The 19,624-nt window shown below is 39.9% G+C and overlaps 2 protein-coding genes across 4 annotated transcripts in view; one reads left to right on the plus strand and one right to left on the minus strand.

Annotated features, from left to right (window-relative positions):
* ubald1a (UBA-like domain containing 1a) overlaps window positions 1-16,254 on the minus strand; it is a 16,954-nt gene extending 700 nt beyond the window's left edge. The window contains exons 1-3 of the mRNA XM_077549809.1: window positions 15,981-16,254; window positions 15,439-15,501; window positions 1-2,062 (exon numbers count right to left, since the gene is read on the minus strand). The exon at window positions 1-2,062 is cut by the window's left edge and continues 700 nt beyond it. Coding sequence (XP_077405935.1) covers window positions 1,718-2,062; window positions 15,439-15,501; window positions 15,981-16,088 — 516 coding nt within the window. The 5' untranslated portion in view covers window positions 16,089-16,254 and the 3' untranslated portion in view covers window positions 1-1,717. The remainder of the gene's footprint in view (window positions 2,063-15,438; window positions 15,502-15,980) is intronic.
* Window positions 1-19,624, plus strand: part of foxj1b (forkhead box J1b) — a 36,915-nt gene that overhangs the window by 10,216 nt on the left and 7,075 nt on the right. The window contains exon 3 of one of the 3 annotated variants that reach the window (XM_077549807.1): window positions 19,373-19,508. The gene's annotated coding sequence lies outside the window, so the exon portion shown is untranslated. Of the gene's footprint in view, window positions 1-15,986; window positions 19,509-19,624 lie in introns of those variants that run through there. The other 2 variants (XM_077549808.1, XM_077549806.1) reach the window with 2 other exon arrangements.

The following is a 19,624-nucleotide window of genomic DNA, read 5'->3' on the forward strand; positions in this document are numbered from 1 at the left end:
TGAAGTTGTATTACTAGAAAAAAAAAATCGCAGTGTAGTAAGTATAAGAAAATGAAGTCGTTACGAAAATGTCACTTTTTATAGTCTACGTGAAATCCTTGAATTTTTACATAAAATTGTCTTTTTCTCAACTAGGCTTTTTAGGCCTTTTTTTAACGTAATTTTCATAATCCTACAACTTTTTTTCTTATTGTACAACTCTGGAGAATTGGAGAAAAACGGTCATAAATTTAAGATTTTTTTTTTAGTGAGAATTTCTTAATACAAAAAAACAAAAAAGTGAAACATTCCGAACGTAGCGCAAGCGTGAAGTTGTATTAAGAGAAAAAAGTCACTGTATAGCGAGAATAAGAAAAGTAAGTCATATTTTATTTTTTAAGAAAATTATGAAAATGTCACTTGAAATATTACGGAAAATCCTTGAACGGTTACGTAAAATTGTCTTTTTAGCTTTTTCTCTCTCTCACTTTTTAGCCTTCATTCTCGCCTTTTTAAACTGAATTTTCAGAATCTTATTACTTTTTTTTTTTTTTTTTACTCTAGAATAATTTTCCATCTTTTTAGTGTGGCCCTAATTTGCTTTCATATCCAACAACCTGCCAGGATGTTTTTCCTCTATCTGAGATGATGCGACTCAAATTAGTTGTCGTTATTAGCTTTGGAAAGCTCGTGTAATTTTAGCTATAAAAAATGTTCTTGACAAAATCATGCACCTTTTTTCCAAAGTGTAAAAAAAAAAAATGGAGTAGTTACGTTACACCCCCCCATCTAGAGCCAGTTTAGCTGCTTTAGCACAACCGCCTTCCAAGATAATAAACTATCATCATTACAAACAATATTATATTAAACCACTAGTGAGGTTTTTTTTATTTTATTTCTCCTTGTACAACCCATAATCTCAAAAGTATACAGTTGTAGACTTTGTTTGAAAAATAAGATGTTGTTTGCGGATAAACTAGCATGAACCAAAAGTGGCTTCTGCATTTCAGAAAAAAAGTTACGAACATGTCGTGTGTCGTCAGCGCAAACGGTTGGTTTAAGAAGAATCCCTGATTGGCAAAAAAAAAAAAGTCAGGTGACCACCGGGTGAGGTAAGAAGAAATCTCGCTTTGACGATGGGGATGACAAAATGGAGGTGTTTCCTCGAACGCGTGTGTGTTTTACATAGACATTTATATAGATTTCCGCATATGCGTTGCGCACGCACGCACACGTGCGTGATGCTTCAGTCACTTTAGACACTGCATCGCAAGTTCCTCTCTCGTCATGCAGCACAGACAGTTGCAGAAACACAACAAGACCAGTGAGGGGAGAGAAAAAAAAAATCACACTGGCTAATAAAAAGTGAGGGGCCGAACAAAAAACTACAAAATTTGCTGCCTTGAATGTCCTTGAACATCACATAGAATCCTTGGGCATGACGTTTAAATTTTTTTTTCAAATTCAAATATTTCTCTTGTCATTTATGTAAGAAAAAAACTAAGATTTCACATACTCTCTTATTACTATGTGTGCGTATCTTGATTTTTTTTCTACTTTCTTATTTGCATTGGTTTTCTCCTCTTCTTGAAATTGTTCAGCCAAAGTTTTTCTTGGTTTACACCTTTCCACGTCCTTCCATCCATCCGTCTTGCCACGATTAATTTTGTTGTTGTTGAAAAAAGACAAACTCCCCGCCTCTCGGAGTGGGCTGGGGCGGGCGTGGGGGCGTGGCCATTCATCTCTCCGCCTCCATCGCTACGCTGGCCTTTTGCTCGGTGCCGGCGTGGGGGTTGACGCCCGTGGGCCAGGCGGGGCAGGGCTGTGCGGGGGGTTGCCCCTGAGTCCAGAGTCCCTGCGGGGGTGGCGGCACGTTGGGCACGTTGGGCGGCATCCCCCAACCGCCCGCTTGATGGGGCGGGGGCGAGGTGGCCGCCGACGCCGCCATGGGGCTGCCGCTGTTGAAGCTGCCGCTGTTGAAGCTGCCGCTGTTGAAGCTCTCGGACGCCTTGAGCCGGGAGAACATGGTCAGTGCGTCCGGGAAGTTGGGGGGTGTCGCTGGTGTGTTGGCTGGTGTGCACATCTGAGGGCAAGGAAGGAAAACCAACCATTATTGCTTTTCCAAAACAGGAAGTCGATATTTTGACGTTGACGGTGTTCAGCCCTTTTTATCCTGTTTCTCTGAGGCTGGTTCCAAGTGACACCATTGGGATTATTTTTGGAAAAATAAATAAGTGTATATTAAATCGTAATATTTGGGGGTGTGATCGCAATTTAATTATTTTTGAAAATTGTTCAGACCTACCAGTACCACCTAAATTATTAAAAATTAACTCATTCACTCCCAGACATTTTCACTGAAGCAACCCCCTTCACTCCCAGCTGGTTTACTGGATTTTGCAAGGCCCACAGAATATTGTGTTGTAATATAAAACATGGAACCTATCAAAAGAAAGATTTGTTTATTTTATCAGAAAAAAATGTATAGTTCTATCTGTTTCCGTTTTGCAGCAATTAGCATTAGAATATAGCCAGGTTTCATAATTATTCACAAATCTGTGGGGAAAGAGCTTTTTGCAACATGGCCCTGGTTGATCTCTTATACTCTGATGCCACCTGCTGACCGTTTTTGTAGTCAAGGAAAAAAAATCTCACTCTTCACATGATTATTCATTGTGCCGCTCCTTCTAGTATGCCTGCCTTGACCAGTAGGAGGCAGTATAACACATTCATTCATACAGACAGAAACGAAGAAGAAGAATACTTCTACTACAGCCACTGTAGATGACTCAGTAGGATGTTGTAAAAAGATTACATGTCTGTGAGCATTGCTATATCATCTGTCTCACTCCTAAAACCGCAACTATCAATGCTAACTGTAGCATGACATTTATATTTAGCTTTTTCCTTTGTTAGCATTAAGATAAGCGGACTTCACTAAAGCAGAGCTATCTTGTTTGACAGTAAACTCTTGTTGTTCAAGATTTGCCAAACTGCTGCTTATTGAGAAGTGAGTTGAATTGAGTTCCCGGCCAACATACAGCGCTCGTATCTCAAGTGTGTGCTATAGCATGTTAAAGCTAAATATCTTATCTTGACACTCATGTTCTCCATGAAGAGCAAGGTTCTTTCTTTTTCCCTCACTATGAATAACCGCCAAAATATTTTTTTTTTTGTGTGTGCCAGCAGGCTTGCTGTTGTGCTGCCAGGCAACACACCCAAAGCGCACACACTCACACACAGCAACCGAGCGGACTCGAACCTAGCAGGCTCAATGTTTTGTGCCTTTCGCCCGCTTCCTCCGCATACAAACACGCACACAGCTTCCTCCTTCAAGTCGCTTGTGACAAGGAAAACAACAAACCGCTGTATTCCGGCGGAAGGCAAAGGTGGGGTCACATTTAGCCAGGAGGCTATAGGTCAAGGGTTTGAACGCTCAACTTTCACCTGAGGGACTCCACACTGTTGGCTAACATGTGTAGCTAAATCGGCCATCCATTTTCTACTGTCCTTAATGTAGAATGAAGGTGGGTCGGAATCTATGCCTGTTTACAGGGGAAATCATACACTTAGCTTAGCCATAAACTTAGCTTAGCCATAAACTTAGCTTAGTCACAAACTTAGCTTCATTTGTCACATCTCCCGCGTGCCATACAACACACTAACAGCAGAATGTGTTTTCATTTTCATGAAATCATTTCAGCGAAAAAACAAACAAATGTAGCTTCCAACACGGTCATCGAGATATCCACGCATATGACCTCAAGAGTCCAAACAGTGGTCTGAAAAACAACAGGAGAAAAACATTCCTCCCGGGGAAGGGGTATGTGTGTGAAACGGAACCAGTGTGCCCCCTAAAAGTGCTGCTGCTTAACATTCTCGGGGTCGCGCTTGGCTGGGTTCGACCGCTCCATAGGTTCTTCCTTTGCCATGCTGTTATGTAAGGTGAGCATGTCCGCGGCGCACTCCTGACAGGAAGTGCTGGCTCATGTCTTTGAGGCCGTTTCCTGCGGTAAAGCGACACCACACCAAGTACTTGTGACCTCTACTGCTTTTTTGTGAGTGCACAACAGTGGCGGGCTAATAACTGGATTTGTTTAGCTTCCAAATTTGTCAACGGTATTCCTGTGGGTGACTTGATGATGAGGCCTTCTATGTCCTTGAATTGAAAATGAGGAAAAAACCTGACACCTGTCTTCTCGGGTTGTCTGCCGAGACCTCTGACTCATCCATAGACGCATGCACTTGCGTTGTTCGGCGAACACATGCCGAGACCACACACTGCAGTTTACACATTGAGCTTTTTGTTTGAGGCTGACCAGAAGACGACTTGGAAAGGAATGATGAACTTTGAGGGTAGGGAAAAAGTGAAAAAGTATCCTTGACATAAAAGCGTCTGTCCTCATGGTGGGATTTGGATTGACATGACATTGAAAAGTGTTGGACAATTACCATATTAGTCCTACAGGAACTAAAATGGAGGAAAATATGCTAGTTGGTTTGGTTACGAAAGCATTGGTGTGCCTTTATGGTAGGTTTTGTCGAAGATGTTGGATCCGAGGCTTTGCTCATAATCTTTATATTCGCCATCCTAGTGTCAACACAACTGCGAACAATAACAATAGTATCATTATGCGCGGTTACCGTTGTAGGTTAACTATAATTGCCATTTATCTACAGTAGAACAATGCCAGCTTCAGCCGATTACAACTGCCCGGTACAATAAAACATTATTTTTTTTATTCTTTGTTAAATGTAGTGTTGTTCAGGCCATACCATTATTTACGAGGCTAATATAGGACTTTGGATGCAGCATCTTGTGTCTTGCTTGTGTACGGAATTCACTGATGTGTGACGTGTTCACTGCATGCAAAGCCAAGATATCCTATTGGAAGCAATGACAAAAAAAAATACCCTAGGTATCTGTATGGTATCGGTAATTCGGCATCGGCCAATACTGCAAAACAGGGTATCGGAAATCGGTATCGGGGGCCAAAAAAGGTATCGGAACAACACTAGTTAAAGGGTGCCGATATTTAGTATTTTGACAAATATCGATATTGGTCTTTTTTTTTTATCTGAAGACTGATAAGTGAAACTTGTGAAAGTTTAATATTTCAGATATTTGTAAACAATATTTACTGTAGAAAACTCTAGAGGGCTAAGGTATTCATTTGTTTAATTTAGCTTTTTAAGACGTACTGATAACTTTAGGAACTCCCCGAACAATTTGCTATAAATTTAAAAAGATTTTGTCTGAGATATAAAAAAAAAATCGACATTTTGAAAAAAAATTGTTCAACAAATATGCTTTAAGCCGATACAACACAGTCAACATTGGCATTTGAATATATATGTATATGTATACATATATATGTATATATATATTTTTTTTTTACGCCAATCTCTCCCCCGCCCTTTACTCAAAATGAATATTGGCTCCAAATATCGGTCATCGGCCCCCTTGACTACCAATAATAGGCATCGGTATCGGCACGGAAAACAACATTTGAATCATTTTAAAAGATGATTCTAGTTTACTGAGAAATTGCAACGTTCCAAAACGGTCAAAATGATCTATATTATTTTGAATTGCTAACAACATGTGACTATACAACTATTTGTCAGGGGATTGAGGTTGTGATTATGAATACTCAAAATGTTTCCATGTGCTATGTAAAAACAGTGCTCCATTTGTACCATAAAGGTCACTTCAGTTGTGTACTGTTCAGTTGTTTACTCATGATTGTAGCAAGGAATGGAAACTGAATTGTATGGAATTCGATCAACACTGATAGTGTTATATTATGTTCTGCATGCCTTTGAAGCAATAGTAGGTCAGAGAGGAGAGTTGTTCCCCTCTCATTTTACATGCTATGTTATGCTATCCTCTGTGATGCTACACCACTGGGCAAGCTCCCATTTGCCTCTTAGCAGACTCTCTGGCTGTTTTAATCCATTTAGCATGGGAATGGTTGGCTGTATTTCGCAATACATGAATTGCAATCTGCTCATTTGTCATTTCCCATTGCTCTAGTATGTAAACACGCTACAATTGAAACCAAAAGTTTAAATACACTATATATATAAAAAAAAAAGACTCATGCTATTTATCCCCTCACTGTTTGACACGAAATCAGACTGAACTCTTATGTTCAGTCAATTACAATTACGCTAACACAATTATTTACTAAATGCCAGAATAATTTGAATTATTTAATTGTTTTTAGTTAAAAGTTTACATAAATGTTAACATTCTTCTATTTTAATTAAATCCCATCACTGGTGAGCTATTTTTAAAACAGGCACGTGGGCTATTCATGTTGTCCTTGGGCTAAATAGTACCCGCTGGCACCAACATTTTTTATTTTTTAAATCAACAAAGCAAAAAGGCATCGTCTTGCTCCCTCTCTCTAAAAAAAAGCTAAGGCAACCATCTTCAACGAGGTGGCTCGTTAACTCAACTCTGCAAGCAGCCAATCATATTTTACCCTACAAACTTGTCTCAGTTTCACCAGTTCTGCCAGGACAAATGGGTCTACACTCCAGACAACTATTGTGAGAAGCTTGTGAAAGGATATCTAAAACGTTTGACCCAAATCATACGGGCAATAGTACAAATACTATTGAAATGTGTGTAACTTCTGACTTTCAAGAAAGTCATGCATTCTGTCATTATTCTGGCATTTAGCAAATAGAAGTCATTTTGGTAATCCAATTGACCTAGAATTCATGTCAGTCAGTACAGTCATACTTTCAGGATTTTTCCCGCTGACTATGTAGAATATGATTGAGTCAAGGTTGTACCTGAGGTTTTACATGTTGAAGTAAGACATAATGGATTTCAGAACTTAACCGCTGGTAAAATTATTTCAGGCTCTACTAGTTATCTTCCCAAACAACACACAATACTTACATTGAAACAAAACTGCTGTTAAACTTTTAAAATTAAATAAAATACAGCCACAGTACAAGATGCTGGTTTCATAATGAAGATTGTTGATGCGTTGAATATGTGGTCTCGTCCTGTGTCCAATGACAGCTAGCCAAACCATACCAGACTAAGGCTAGGGGTGTGCAAAAAAAAAAAAGAAAGGTAAACCGGAAGGGCTGGTAAGATTCGAAAAGGAATTTTTTTTTGCTGTCCAGCGTAATAAAAATATAATTTATGTATACATATGATTAGTGAAAAATGTATGTAAAGTCACGCAACATATCAGGATACATATGACCTTGAAGGCTATGTATCGGGATACGTGTATCATATGTATCGTATCGCTATATGCATTATATCACAAGGTTTACCCAGGCTACTTCAAATAAGACAAATTGAAAGTGTTGACATAGAGCAACATATAGTATTTTTTTTTAATTTAAGCTTGATAAACATTAAATCTATTACCTCCATAAATGAGTATTTACAGTATCTTATACATACACTAGTACATAGCCTCGGAGGAAAAATATCACTGTGGTCCCATGACAACACATTTTCTTTTACCCCCCAGATTTTTTTTTTTAAATAAACAAAAAAACTCTAAACTTATAGACGTTTATATATAAAAAAAAAACACTTCTTGTTTTTTGGTCCAGACATGTCCAGAATTTTTCTGTTTGTGTGTGTCTGCGAGAGAGGAAAGTGTAACTGAGTAACAACTTTAATGACTAAGCCTGACTGTTTTTTTTTAAGGCCAATTCAAGTTCTGATATTTGGCACAGAAAAAAAAGTTATTTTAAAACATATGATCAAACCAAATTTCCTTTTTCATAGACACATGCCACTGGTAGACAATTTAACTAATAAAAGACGAGACGGGATATTTTAATATTTTAATTCAAAAGCTTGGCATATTTTTTCCCCAAAAGAAATGCAAAAACATGAAAAGAATCAAGCCATTATTTTTCACTTAATGGAGGTTTGGTGCTGGTCAGCGACAAATTCTACACAAACCGAGTCGCCAAAAGCAGACCGGCACTTTTATAAAGCCATTGTGTGACTTAAATGTAAACGAGTTCCTGGATATTAATTTCCAACAGGTGCTGCTAAATGTTTGAGTCAACTCAAATTGACCGTCCCCTCTACTTTACCACCCCCAACCCCTTTCACTCCTTCCACCTCAGCTCCAAGCAGCTGAAATCCCTCTCACAGACATACAATTGCACAGTTGATCATTAGCCAGTCAGTCCACCTCATGTTTTTGTATGCTTACGTCAAATGTACAGTGAAACAACATGAGGAAGACGGAAAGGCATTTGGGAGGCCGCAACAGGAAGATGATAGGAGAACTGGGACTAAACGGAGCATTTTTCGCACTCGCTACTACGCACTACAATGGCAAGCATGCTAACAATACATGCCAAGGCCCACTCATATGTAGCAAAATAGTTTGGCTTGGTAAAAGACCGGCTAAGGAAACTGGGCCAAAGGTCATCACGGGGGAGAGCAGCTGCAAGGAAAAACACTCCGGTTCAGATTGCCAAGAGAAGCCCTATTTGTTCGTATCCAAACGGGTCGAGAAGCAATTGGTCTTTTGCTTCACTCCGCAAACTTGAATATACACCAGTCAGACCAAAACGGCTTAGGGGTGACAAACGTGATCCGGCAAAGCAGGAAAAGGATGAACTAAGCTTGTGAAGGTGACAGCACAAGAATAGTAAGATTAGATCTCAGCTAGCTACCGTCTAACCCGAGAAACAGGCCAATGTGACAAGACAGTTTTGTTGCAAAAGATGAGCTCCTTCAGGGTTTGACGCAATTGGCCGGGCACGACCGCAGCTAGGGACTTAAAGGAGTGAATTTGAAGCACAAAATCTTTCCACCAAGATGTGTGCTTTTAAAAGCCTTTGTGCCGGTGGTTAGGGTTCTGGGAAGCGGTGCTCCAGGAAACGTGCAGGGTAACATGCTGGAACAAGCGGAGCGCTGCCCTAGCTAGTGACTTCAGATGTGGCCAACTGCCTGGCATGGATGTACAACGCACAGCCTCGCACTACGTCACACCCCTCGGATTATCATAGTCAATCAAATCACGTAAAACAATGCATTAAATATTGGAGTATCACCTCATTCTACGCTATTGTCTGCAATAACGTCTGTTATGGCAGACGTACAAAGCGGGCCTTAGATTCTGGCCAAATACCTGACATTGGCACGCTATTAGTCCACATAGCCAGACGTGTTGGCGCAAACAGACTCCTTTATATTTGCTCCCTTACGCCTCAGCGAGTGACGACAGACGGAAGGTGTTTCCGACAGACAAAAAATGAGAGCAGACAGTCGATGCGGTCCCGTCATGATTTATGAATGGCAGATTACATCTGCCAGCGTCCGCATGGGCGCAGTACCAGGTCCAAGTCTAGTCACTCTCCAAGATAAGAAGTTTAGATGAAAAAGGTGGAGGTTGTTGGCACATCCTGCTGCCAAGACCACATTTTGGGCATTTTACTCAAACCTCGACACCTGAATCAGGCTTGCTTTGTCGCTGTACATAATCTGCACATTGACCTTAATAAAAACGTGCTGAATCCACCTTGTGCGTGATGGCGGTGATAACCGGCAATTACGGCACAATAAAGTCGGGGGTCACTGAAACACTATTTGTTCCTGGCATTTATGACACAGTATGCGGGTACTCATTTGTATGAGGAGGCTGTGTTATCTAACGGAATACAACTGAGGATGATTTCATATGTAGCAGATATGTATTTTGTCAGCATTGTATGGTGTGTTTCTATTGTTTAGAGTGGAGATGACAGTTGCCTTTTTTCTTTGACCCATTAAAACAGCGTACATTATCACAACCTCATTTATCGACCACCCTAGTCCTGACTGTAATAGCAGGAAACCACATGAGGCCCTCGCCACATTTTCTTTAACAGCCATAACTGTGGCAGGATTAAAGCAAGCTTTGTCACTGTGTTCGTTTCTGGGCTGAGTCACATGATGATAGGGGTCACATGTTCCCGGACAGCTGTGGAAGTCATCCAGCTGGGCCACTTCCTTATTTCTGGTCACATGAGGATTCACTATGTTCATTGAGGCTGTACGGGGAAAACATGTAATCATGGAAACAGTGATGATGGTGTGATAGCTCTGGGAAGAACAATTGTTTTTCCCTCTGAACAGCCGACGAGATGCTTTGGATTGTCCATCAGAAGATTACAGATGAAATTGTCACTATTGGGCATCACCAGACAACTCCAATAAAGAGTCCTGGGACACTTTCAGTCAACTAATAATTAAATCAATTAAATCGGCACCTCCAAATCTGAGACCATGGCCCTTAGTCGGTAAAGGGTGGAGTGCCCTCTGCGGGTCGGGGATGAGACCCCGCCCCAAGTAGAGGAGTTCAAGTATCTTAGGGTCTTGCTAGAAGTGAGGATAGAATGGAGAGGGAGATCGACAGATCGGTGCAACGTCTGCTGTGATGCGGATTCTGTATGAACGCGTCGCTTAGCCTAGCGGGTGTGTAAGAAAAGCCTGGCGGCCCGCCGGCCTAATAAACCATTGGGGGAAACCACTGCACTGGCTACAAGCAGGTCAACCACAGTAGCCACTTCAACACCTGCTTGGCTCCCTTTCCCTTAGTACTGCCTTATCTTGGACAAAGGAAACATAAGCACGGAGCTCTCAACAAATTCTTTAATACAAAAAAAGAATTACAGTCAGCCGTAATCAGACCAAAACTTTAAACTAGTACTGCATTCTCCGTGACTGTCAGCCCACAGATCTCTAAACTACAACCTTCCCTTGTCCAATCACAAATCACACCTTCGTGTCCTCGCAGACCATCGGAAATGTGGCTATATAATTTACTGTACGTCATTGCCTAACATTTGATTTTTCATGTCCGTGCCATAACGAAGGAAAGAGGAGTATATGGAATGAAAAGAGTGTAGCATTCCCGCATAAAAAACGCTAAAGGTGTGAGTATTGTTAGATTCTGTGGGCGCAGTATGTGAGTAATGGAGCAAAACAAAGCGAGGACACAAAGCGCCAAGTATGAACCGTCCGTCAACATACCCTGATGTCAATCCTACAATCCAAAAACAGATAACCGTTGAAGAACTGTCCCACATGTGGGTTTGTGTAACACACTCAAAAGTGACACACATATAAGGAAAAACAAACATTCTTCACCGCAAGTCTGTGCAGTTGATGGCAGCTCTTTTACATGGCGTGCCCAAGCACACGCAGTCACACAGGCAGGAAAAAGGAAGTGATGGCAAGAGATTTAGCAGGCTAAATCCTTTGGCATTCATGGCACTACTTGTTCTGGTGTGTGTGCCAACTAATCTTAGGTGACTATTTGTCAATACAAGGCACACGGGTGCAACGCAATGTGAAGGCTATTCTAACTTCTGGGACAGCCCACACCAGACATGCTTGGTTGCCATGGTTAGAATTGGGGATGCACCGAAAATGAGAAATGCTTAGCCGAAACCCGAAACGCAGAAAATAAATGACACATACACGTAACTCGCCATGTCGTACAGTCTGAAAACTGCGACGATCAAGGTATCCTCCATTGCTATGCTACATGTTCTGCAACCGCTTCCTGTGTTTTGTCTGTGACGTATTTGGTGACATGGACTATCGACACCGATTGACTGTCACTGACGCGATGGTGTCAAAAGTTAAATTCAACCAACGTTGGCGAAATGGCCGAAGTAGCAAAATGGTCGCCGGAAACGACCCAAACGCGCCGCCCGGCATGCCATCGCGCCATTGCGCGAAGTCCATTGACTACAATGTAATTGCGCCGCTAAAAACGCCTCCCCGACCATAATGTTGTCTTAGCATTAGCATCAGGCTAATGGGTTCTAGGCAAGGAAACCAATTTCAGTCTCAAAAAAGGTACAAGTTTGTTACCTACTATTTAACTAGTAACTGTATAATTAAGAGATCCTTCATTATTAAGAAAAAGTTTGATTACAGTTTTCATAAACACACTTCATTCACCACATGTTGAATATGATATGTGACATGCAAGCAACCAGTTATTGACAAGCTCACATGCACTGTCAAAACGGACAGGAAAAATAAAGTGAGCATTACTTGGCATTTTTTAGTGGCTAACAAGTACAGATGGGCAAAGCAACCAATTAGTAGGTTCACTGATGGTTGGGAATTCTGGCTGATAGCCTGAGGCTGATTTTGGAAGTGCAGCAGTGCCAAATAGTTTGCATTCTGTAAAAGAAAAACATGACGACATTCACAACTCCCAACACTGACATGGAAACAGGCGTTGAGAACATTCAGAGCCACAGTGTTTTATTCTCTTTAATTAAAAAACAAAACAGGTCAGCTATTTTGTCTCATTCTAGGGATGAAATGGTTTACTAATAAGCATCGCCACTTACAATACATTAGAATTATCTTGAATGCCGTATTTAGTTTTTAGCGGCCAATTCGCTTCTGCACTCGCACAGTCCTACTTTCTAGACAATACAGCTAACATCCCTGTTAACATTCTTGCGACCAAAAAAGTAGAGATAGACCGATATTGATTATTAGTAGTCAAAGACACCGATAACCAATATTTGGAGCCGATATTCATTTTCACCAAAAGGGAAAATATTGGCATAACATTTTTTAAAGATACAAACTCCAGATATTATTTAGTTATTTATTTTAAGCATATATTTATTGAACAACGTTTGTGGTTCGTAAAATATTGGAGTTTAAAAAATTAATTTTAGTCAATAGACATCTTTGTTTTACGAATCTAACAAAAAGTTCAGGAATCTTCCAGGGGCGAAGTGAAATAAATACTTAAATAGCTTCCTAATTTTTGCTACAGTAAAAGTTTTTTAAAATGTAAAAATAACTGAAATATTAAATTTTTACTTATCTAGTTTTAATTTCAAACAAAGACAGAAGGTGCAGAGGGTTCCCAGTGTCAGAAGCATCTATGAAAACTTAAATTATTAGTTCCCTGTTTTTTTTCCCCTGAACACTTTTTTAAATGGATCTATTATCAGCCGTATGATTCTTCAAAATGGCCGATGCCGATATTCGTCAAAATGCTGAATATCAGCGCCGATAATCGGTCTATCCCTACCAATAAGAGAACAGATTGATGTGACTGATTTTTTGTGGGGTATTTTAGAAAATAAAATAAAAATAATTGCAATTCTGTATCTGTAGAACGTTATGTTGTTTCTTTTAGCAATATTATGACCAAAAATAATCATTTTGGTCACTAAAAGTGGTATAAAATGTTCTACCCTTTTTCCGTCCAAGTTGTAACATGAGTGTATGTATTTTATTAGACACTGTCATTTAGTGTGCAGGAAGATGACTGAACTGTAATTAGCACTGACGCTAGCGCTAACAAGAGATGTTTTGGCTGGTCCACCAAAATTATAAGATCATTAAGTAGGTGAAGCAAAGTTACCATAGCAACAACTGAGACATTATTCCCCTTAGAAATTTCCTAAATAAATGTGAAGCTCTTATTTAAAGGTGACACTGTTCCATATTTATACATTAATACCACTCATATTAGCGTGAAACTGAAGTGAGGGACAATTAAGACTGAGAGCAATGAAGCGAAATGAATTTAATCTGTATAGCAATTGACATTGTGGCCTGAATTACCGCATGAAGGCTGACCATGCCACTCTACTGTACAACTGTTGTGAGTCACACATGCACACAATATGCTAGCTCAAAATACATGAATGTAAAGCATATGGGAGGAGAAAGGCGTGCATGTTGGCATAAGACAAAAAGAGAACAAGAATTTGTGATTACGCAAGAACACGCCTCTAAACACATTAGGGCGGTGCTCCAATGTCTGCAGCAATGAGCTGTACTAAAGAATGGCAACAAAAAAAGCACTTTACGGATTAAAAAGAGGATTATGACACTCTTATTGGGACTGGATGACAAGCAGGAGCCTGGTACTTTTTCGGTTATAAAACCATAAGAAAGTGGCTATAAAAATCAAAACACTGTCCCGTCACTACTAGTAAACAAACCGCAACAATTAAATGACTAAACAAGATTATTGACAAGTACCTTCCTATTTCAAAATAGTTGTAATTTACTTGTTTATTGTAATTTGCAATCATTTGGCATGAGGTTTTATATGAAATTTGATACTAGCAACATAATCTACCATGAGGAAACCTCATAACATCTCATATTCGAGTTTCAAGTTCTTCATTATGGAACAGTAGACTTACTTTTTTTTTTTTAAGTAACAGGATATTAAGTAAGGATTCCTTGCTGGCGACTCAAGCCGTTCACGAGCAATAATGGTAAAAAATTAATTAATTTAAAAAATCTGAAATTATTGATATTAATTATTACTTTTCAGCCATATCACCCAGCTCATAAAAAAAATCTGAACAATATTTTACATTGACAGCACAGGAAATACATAAACATAAATTTATTATGATTCACTTGCTGGTTTGGTCTAAAACATGTCAGAAAATATGTAAAAAAGTTTATTGTTATTTTCCAAAGTAAAAGCAGACATATGCAAATATTTATTTTGATTAAACAAAGATAATTAGTCATTTTTAATAGAGCACTAGAGAAACCTGAGAACGTATTTACTGTTGAGAGGCTGAAATTCTGATGACTTGGTTTAATTAAAGGTCGCCAAACTAATCATTTATCAAAATAGTTGCTGATTAACTGTTCCTGAACTTCTCTAAGTACGATGAGAACAAAACTCCACACAGGAAGGCTGGACACTGTGTGAGGCGGAAGTGCTAACCACTCGCCCACCACAAACAAAGAAAATACAAAATGAAAACACTCATAATGAGCATGGAGAAGATACTCATGTGATAAATGGCCGACCAGAGCTCCAAGCATTTCTTTACACTGACTTAGAGTCTGCTTTATAATGAATTTTGCGATTGTGTCGTTTTCTCTGGTCACAAAACGAATGTGTCTTAGTTTTCAAAACATTTAAAGTGTGAGCGTGTGTTTATATAGCTCAACACCTTCTTTTTTACCCCACAATGATGTGTCTACCCCCTCTTCTTGAAGGTTGCTGATGTGTCATGTGAGGGGGAGTAGACACCAACATATGAGATGAATACAAGCACAGTGGGACTATTGAGAAAGGCACTGCCCCTCTTCCAGGAAACACAGGGTGTATTTTCCGCTCTGGATTAAAACAAATTTTCTCATTATTTTTTTTTCTTTTCATAAATGCATTTGCAGTTGCTTCTTTTTTCCTCCTTGCACGTTGTGTGTGTCAGCGTGGCTGCCGCCAGTGAGTGTGTGTGTGTGTGTTTACAGTATTTCTGGAAGCTCACAACATGGCCGACATGTGCTTTGTTATTGTTAGTAACACACCAGCCCTCCCAGCCCGTGAGTGTCGTTATCGCCCTTCATGCAACCTAGGACACCATTCATTGCTTACGGTGATTGTTTTAACTCCAAAAAGAAATGCAAATTAAAAGTTTAAAGAGTTGTTTTCTCCCCAAACTCACCATTTGATGATGATGATGGCCATATGGGATGTTTGTTTCTTGGAAAAAGGCACTGAGGGCAGTCTATAAAACAAAACAAAACATAAGTTAAATTACATTTTGAGTCATTTATTGTGATTTAAAAAAAAAAAACAACACAATTATTTACGGATGGCGAAGCAGGGGCCAACATGGCTTGTTTCGCAATAGAACAGGCATGTGGCGAAACAAATGCATGTCCGGGTTTGCTTTTCGACAAAACGGTGGCCGTTAATTGCGGAAATGCTCACACATGAACAGCGCTAGCATAGGTCGGATTATAACACATAATCTAGAGTAAAGTCTAATTGGATATGCTAGTGAGTGTGTTTCGAAACACTGCTACATCTTTAGACTAGAATGTGCAAAACGAATGTATGTCGCGCAATTGTTGAAGTGAAACGCTTTTAAAGCGCGTTTGTTGAAATGCAAATGTTTGGCGAAGCACACGGGCGCTAGCTAGCCGAATGTAGCAAACATAAACAGACGCCGCGTGCCGACTTCATTTTCTTTTCCCCCCTCACCTCGAACTGCCAATGTGCCGCCTGCAGGAGCTGCTTCGCCTGGTCTGCCGCACAACCCGCCGTCAGGACGAACTGGTTAATCATGACTTGATGTTTAAGTTCATCCATTTTCGACGAAGCCCGTGTCCTAAGTCAAAAGCAGACTTTCGACCGTTTTCCTCTTTTCTTCACTCGAGTTGTATTCCGTTTTCCTCCCCTTCAGTCGTCCACCATTACAGCCGGCTGGGCAAACACAAATATTTACTGTAGGAGCGGTGGAGGGCGGGACCTCGGAACATTGACAGCACGTGTTAGCCAATCAAATAAGTACAACGCGCGTGGGAAATGTAGGCGGAAACAGATGCGTCTCGGATCACGCGTGTCTTTTAGTCATTTATGACCGCCGTGTTTGGATTCTTCGTGATATATAAATCCAAAAATCCAACAAAAAAAGCAGGGTTTCAATCAGAAACTCACAGACTGCAAAAAATCCACATAGGGGCTCTAAATGGCTTCACGAGGGAGATCAGCGACGATTTGTTTTGGACTACAATTCCCATGAGAACCCGCTTTGTTTGGAAAGCTCCAGGAAGGATGACTTTTGTGAATGACGGCCGCTTTCGTCCAATTCCGCCGCTTGCAGCGCCGCTCTCTTGCCAAATATGGTAAACAAATCCACCAACGCCAATTACATCGCTCGGAGTTAATTTAGGGACAACCGATAGCCATGCGTGCAGAAAGCGACTAGTATGTATTACACTATCCCTACCGAGTGGACTGTTTATTTGTGCGTGCACACTGTCTCATCTTCACTGCTTCTCTACTCTAATAGATTTTTATTGTCGGCAAATGCAACATATCAGCAGTTAGTACAGGTAAATGTGCATTTATCTTGAACTAAACTGCTACAAAACTGCTGGATGACGTACAAGGCAAGACAATTAAATGATGGATAACATACTGTAAGTAATTGGAAGGAAATTAAATAAAAAAATATATTATGAGCGCAGGAAATCAGTCACGCGTGTGACTTGTGCAAGACGACATTAACACGTCAAACACACGAACAACAGGATGCGGTAACGGAGCGGCATTAGGATTACGTAATTCCCGCAATACTACTTCCTTTGTTAAACTGCAGATGTGCAAATGTGTGTATTGAGGGATTATATTAAGAGAAGTGTAGATTTTGATTAAAAAATAGCATTTTCGTCAAAATTGCGAAATACAAAGCAACCCCATATTATAAGGATTGCACATTTTTTACATTTTAAATGTTCTTTACGGCAGGTTTGTAGGAAGTATTTTCACGCCAATAAAACTGAAGATTTGGAAAGGACGCTCTCTGGCGGTCAAACGAATATTATCACTTTAACAGCATTGAGTGTTAAATAAATAAATAAATAATACGTACAGGGTTGGTTAACGCCGGAATTCTGTTCCTAAACTAAAACAACAACAACAAAAAAGATCCTATAACATTATAGAAAAGATTTTTACTGAAATGTAAACGATCCTTTATCTATCTAAACTACAGAAGGCAACACTAACAGGAATTAATTGTTCACCATGTCGGTATGGTCATTTCAAGTAAATCATTGATGCATAAATGTCATTAAATAATGACATTACATTTTTCACCTGCGTGTGTGTGTGTCTTTTAATGAATAAAGGGCAATGTTGCCATTTGCAAGTGTTGTAAAGAGCCCTCATCAAGCACCTGCATCCAAACCATTACATGTAGATGTGCTGTGTACTGTATGGATATTTTCTCACTACTCATTTCCTGGTAGACTAGAGGACAGTGGCAAACCGGGCAACAATAAGAGCAGCTGTTCAAACATTTGCATGTCTCACCAAGCAAGGCCTTTGTTAACAGCAGAGCTGAACAAACCCGGAAACACTGCTAAAATCAGGCTTCCTTGACGGGATGCGACAGCTGGCATGACATATATATACACATGTATGCACATTCTTTGAGTGTCAAAGCATGGACGCGCTACGCGCAGTGGGTGAATGCAAAGGTTTGTCAAGCTCCTGCTGCTCTAAATCCTCATGAGATGTGTTCATATTCTGGTTTCCAGAATAGAAAATAGCTTATTTATTTATTTATTTATTTAATGCATGATGTCCTATTACTGTTTTTTTTTTTTTTAAATCATCACGTGACGGTGTGCGTATACTGTGCAATGAGTGGGTATGTGGGGCTTGTGATGTGGCATATGTCCACTAGATGGTAGTGTTTCCTGGAAATTCAGACAAACGAGCCAGGCCACAGCCGTAAGAATGAAATGGAATAAAATAGAAGGGGTTTTTATTCTCGATTTTCATACACGAAAGGAATAAACATTAAAAAAAAATCTAGGAAATAAATATTGTATATACTAAAGGTATACAAAAGAGAAAAAGGTCTGAATGCTTAAATATGTGCAGTGATCATATGCTTAGAAATAATAATAATATACATGTCAGTGCAGCAAAAGGGTGTTCATTTGGCAGGATGTTATTGTTGTGATTTTGCAAATCTGAGCTATAAAACGGCAATAATACTATTGTTATAAAGTTTCACTCAAAACTTTTTTTTCACCACTGTAAATATTTTTTTACATTAACTACACTACACGATCCTTGCTCATTATAATGCTGTTTCAGGTTTCCTGTACAATAGAGTATAGAGGGGGTCCTCATCTTACGCTGTTTCCGACGTAAGAAATTTCGATCTTACGAACGTAACGCGGTGAACTATTTATTATTATTTTGCCAGCGGCGTAGAAACAAGGAGAAACTTGATGTTTTTCATTTGATTGCTTTATATTTTTGGGCTAGGAGTGTTTGAATACATGTATTGATTGTAATTATGCCTTTACAAGTATGTTAGCAAAACATTTTTGTCATTGCTAACTTATCAAAACGGCTATTGCGCAATATAGTAAAAATGAAGAAAAAAAAAGTATATATATATTTTTAATAGTATTAAGTGATTCCCTATTAGACCACATGCATGTGGACACCTGGCTAACTTATACGCCCAAAATGAGTTTGCAATTTTTCTTTGTATTCTTACGCGTGCTTAAGTATCTTAAAGCGGGCTGTGTGGCGCGCAAGAGGCGCTCAGGTCAAATTTCGCTGGCTTTAAAAGCAGGGAGGTGAACTGGAAATCGACTATTTGAAAAGAGGCAGAGAGAAGGAGAGAAAGGGCAAGACCAAGCAGCCAATCAGAGAAATGGTGGGCCGTCTTTGCCTGGGTTCTCCGTGCATCTTATTGTACTCCCTCCTCGGCATCTCACGTCTTGGCTCGGCAGCAGCTAAACAGTATTGACTCCAAAGCTCACCAGGGCCGACATGGAAGTGATCTAAGTGGATTTTTATCCTTCTCCCCCTCTTTTTTTCTGGTTCTACATGCGCTGCGGGAGAGAGCCAAGCGAGTGTTTCCGCCTGCACCCGATGCACTTGTTGCGCACGGACCCGATGCGCCACTTGAGTCCTTGAAGAGGCAGGACGCGCTGCAACAGGTGCACACACTGCATCTACTAAATAAAAGCTGAAAAGGTAACATTGCCCAGTATTTGGATGAATCTTTAAATCGTTTAAACGCGACTTTATTTAGGTTTACGCACGACTATCATGTGATTATTGATTTATGTGTTAATTGTGCTTTATGTCAC

Source organism: Vanacampus margaritifer, chromosome 18 (genome assembly GCF_051991255.1).
Source record: "Vanacampus margaritifer isolate UIUO_Vmar chromosome 18, RoL_Vmar_1.0, whole genome shotgun sequence".
Lineage (NCBI taxonomy): Eukaryota > Metazoa > Chordata > Actinopteri > Syngnathiformes > Syngnathidae > Vanacampus > Vanacampus margaritifer.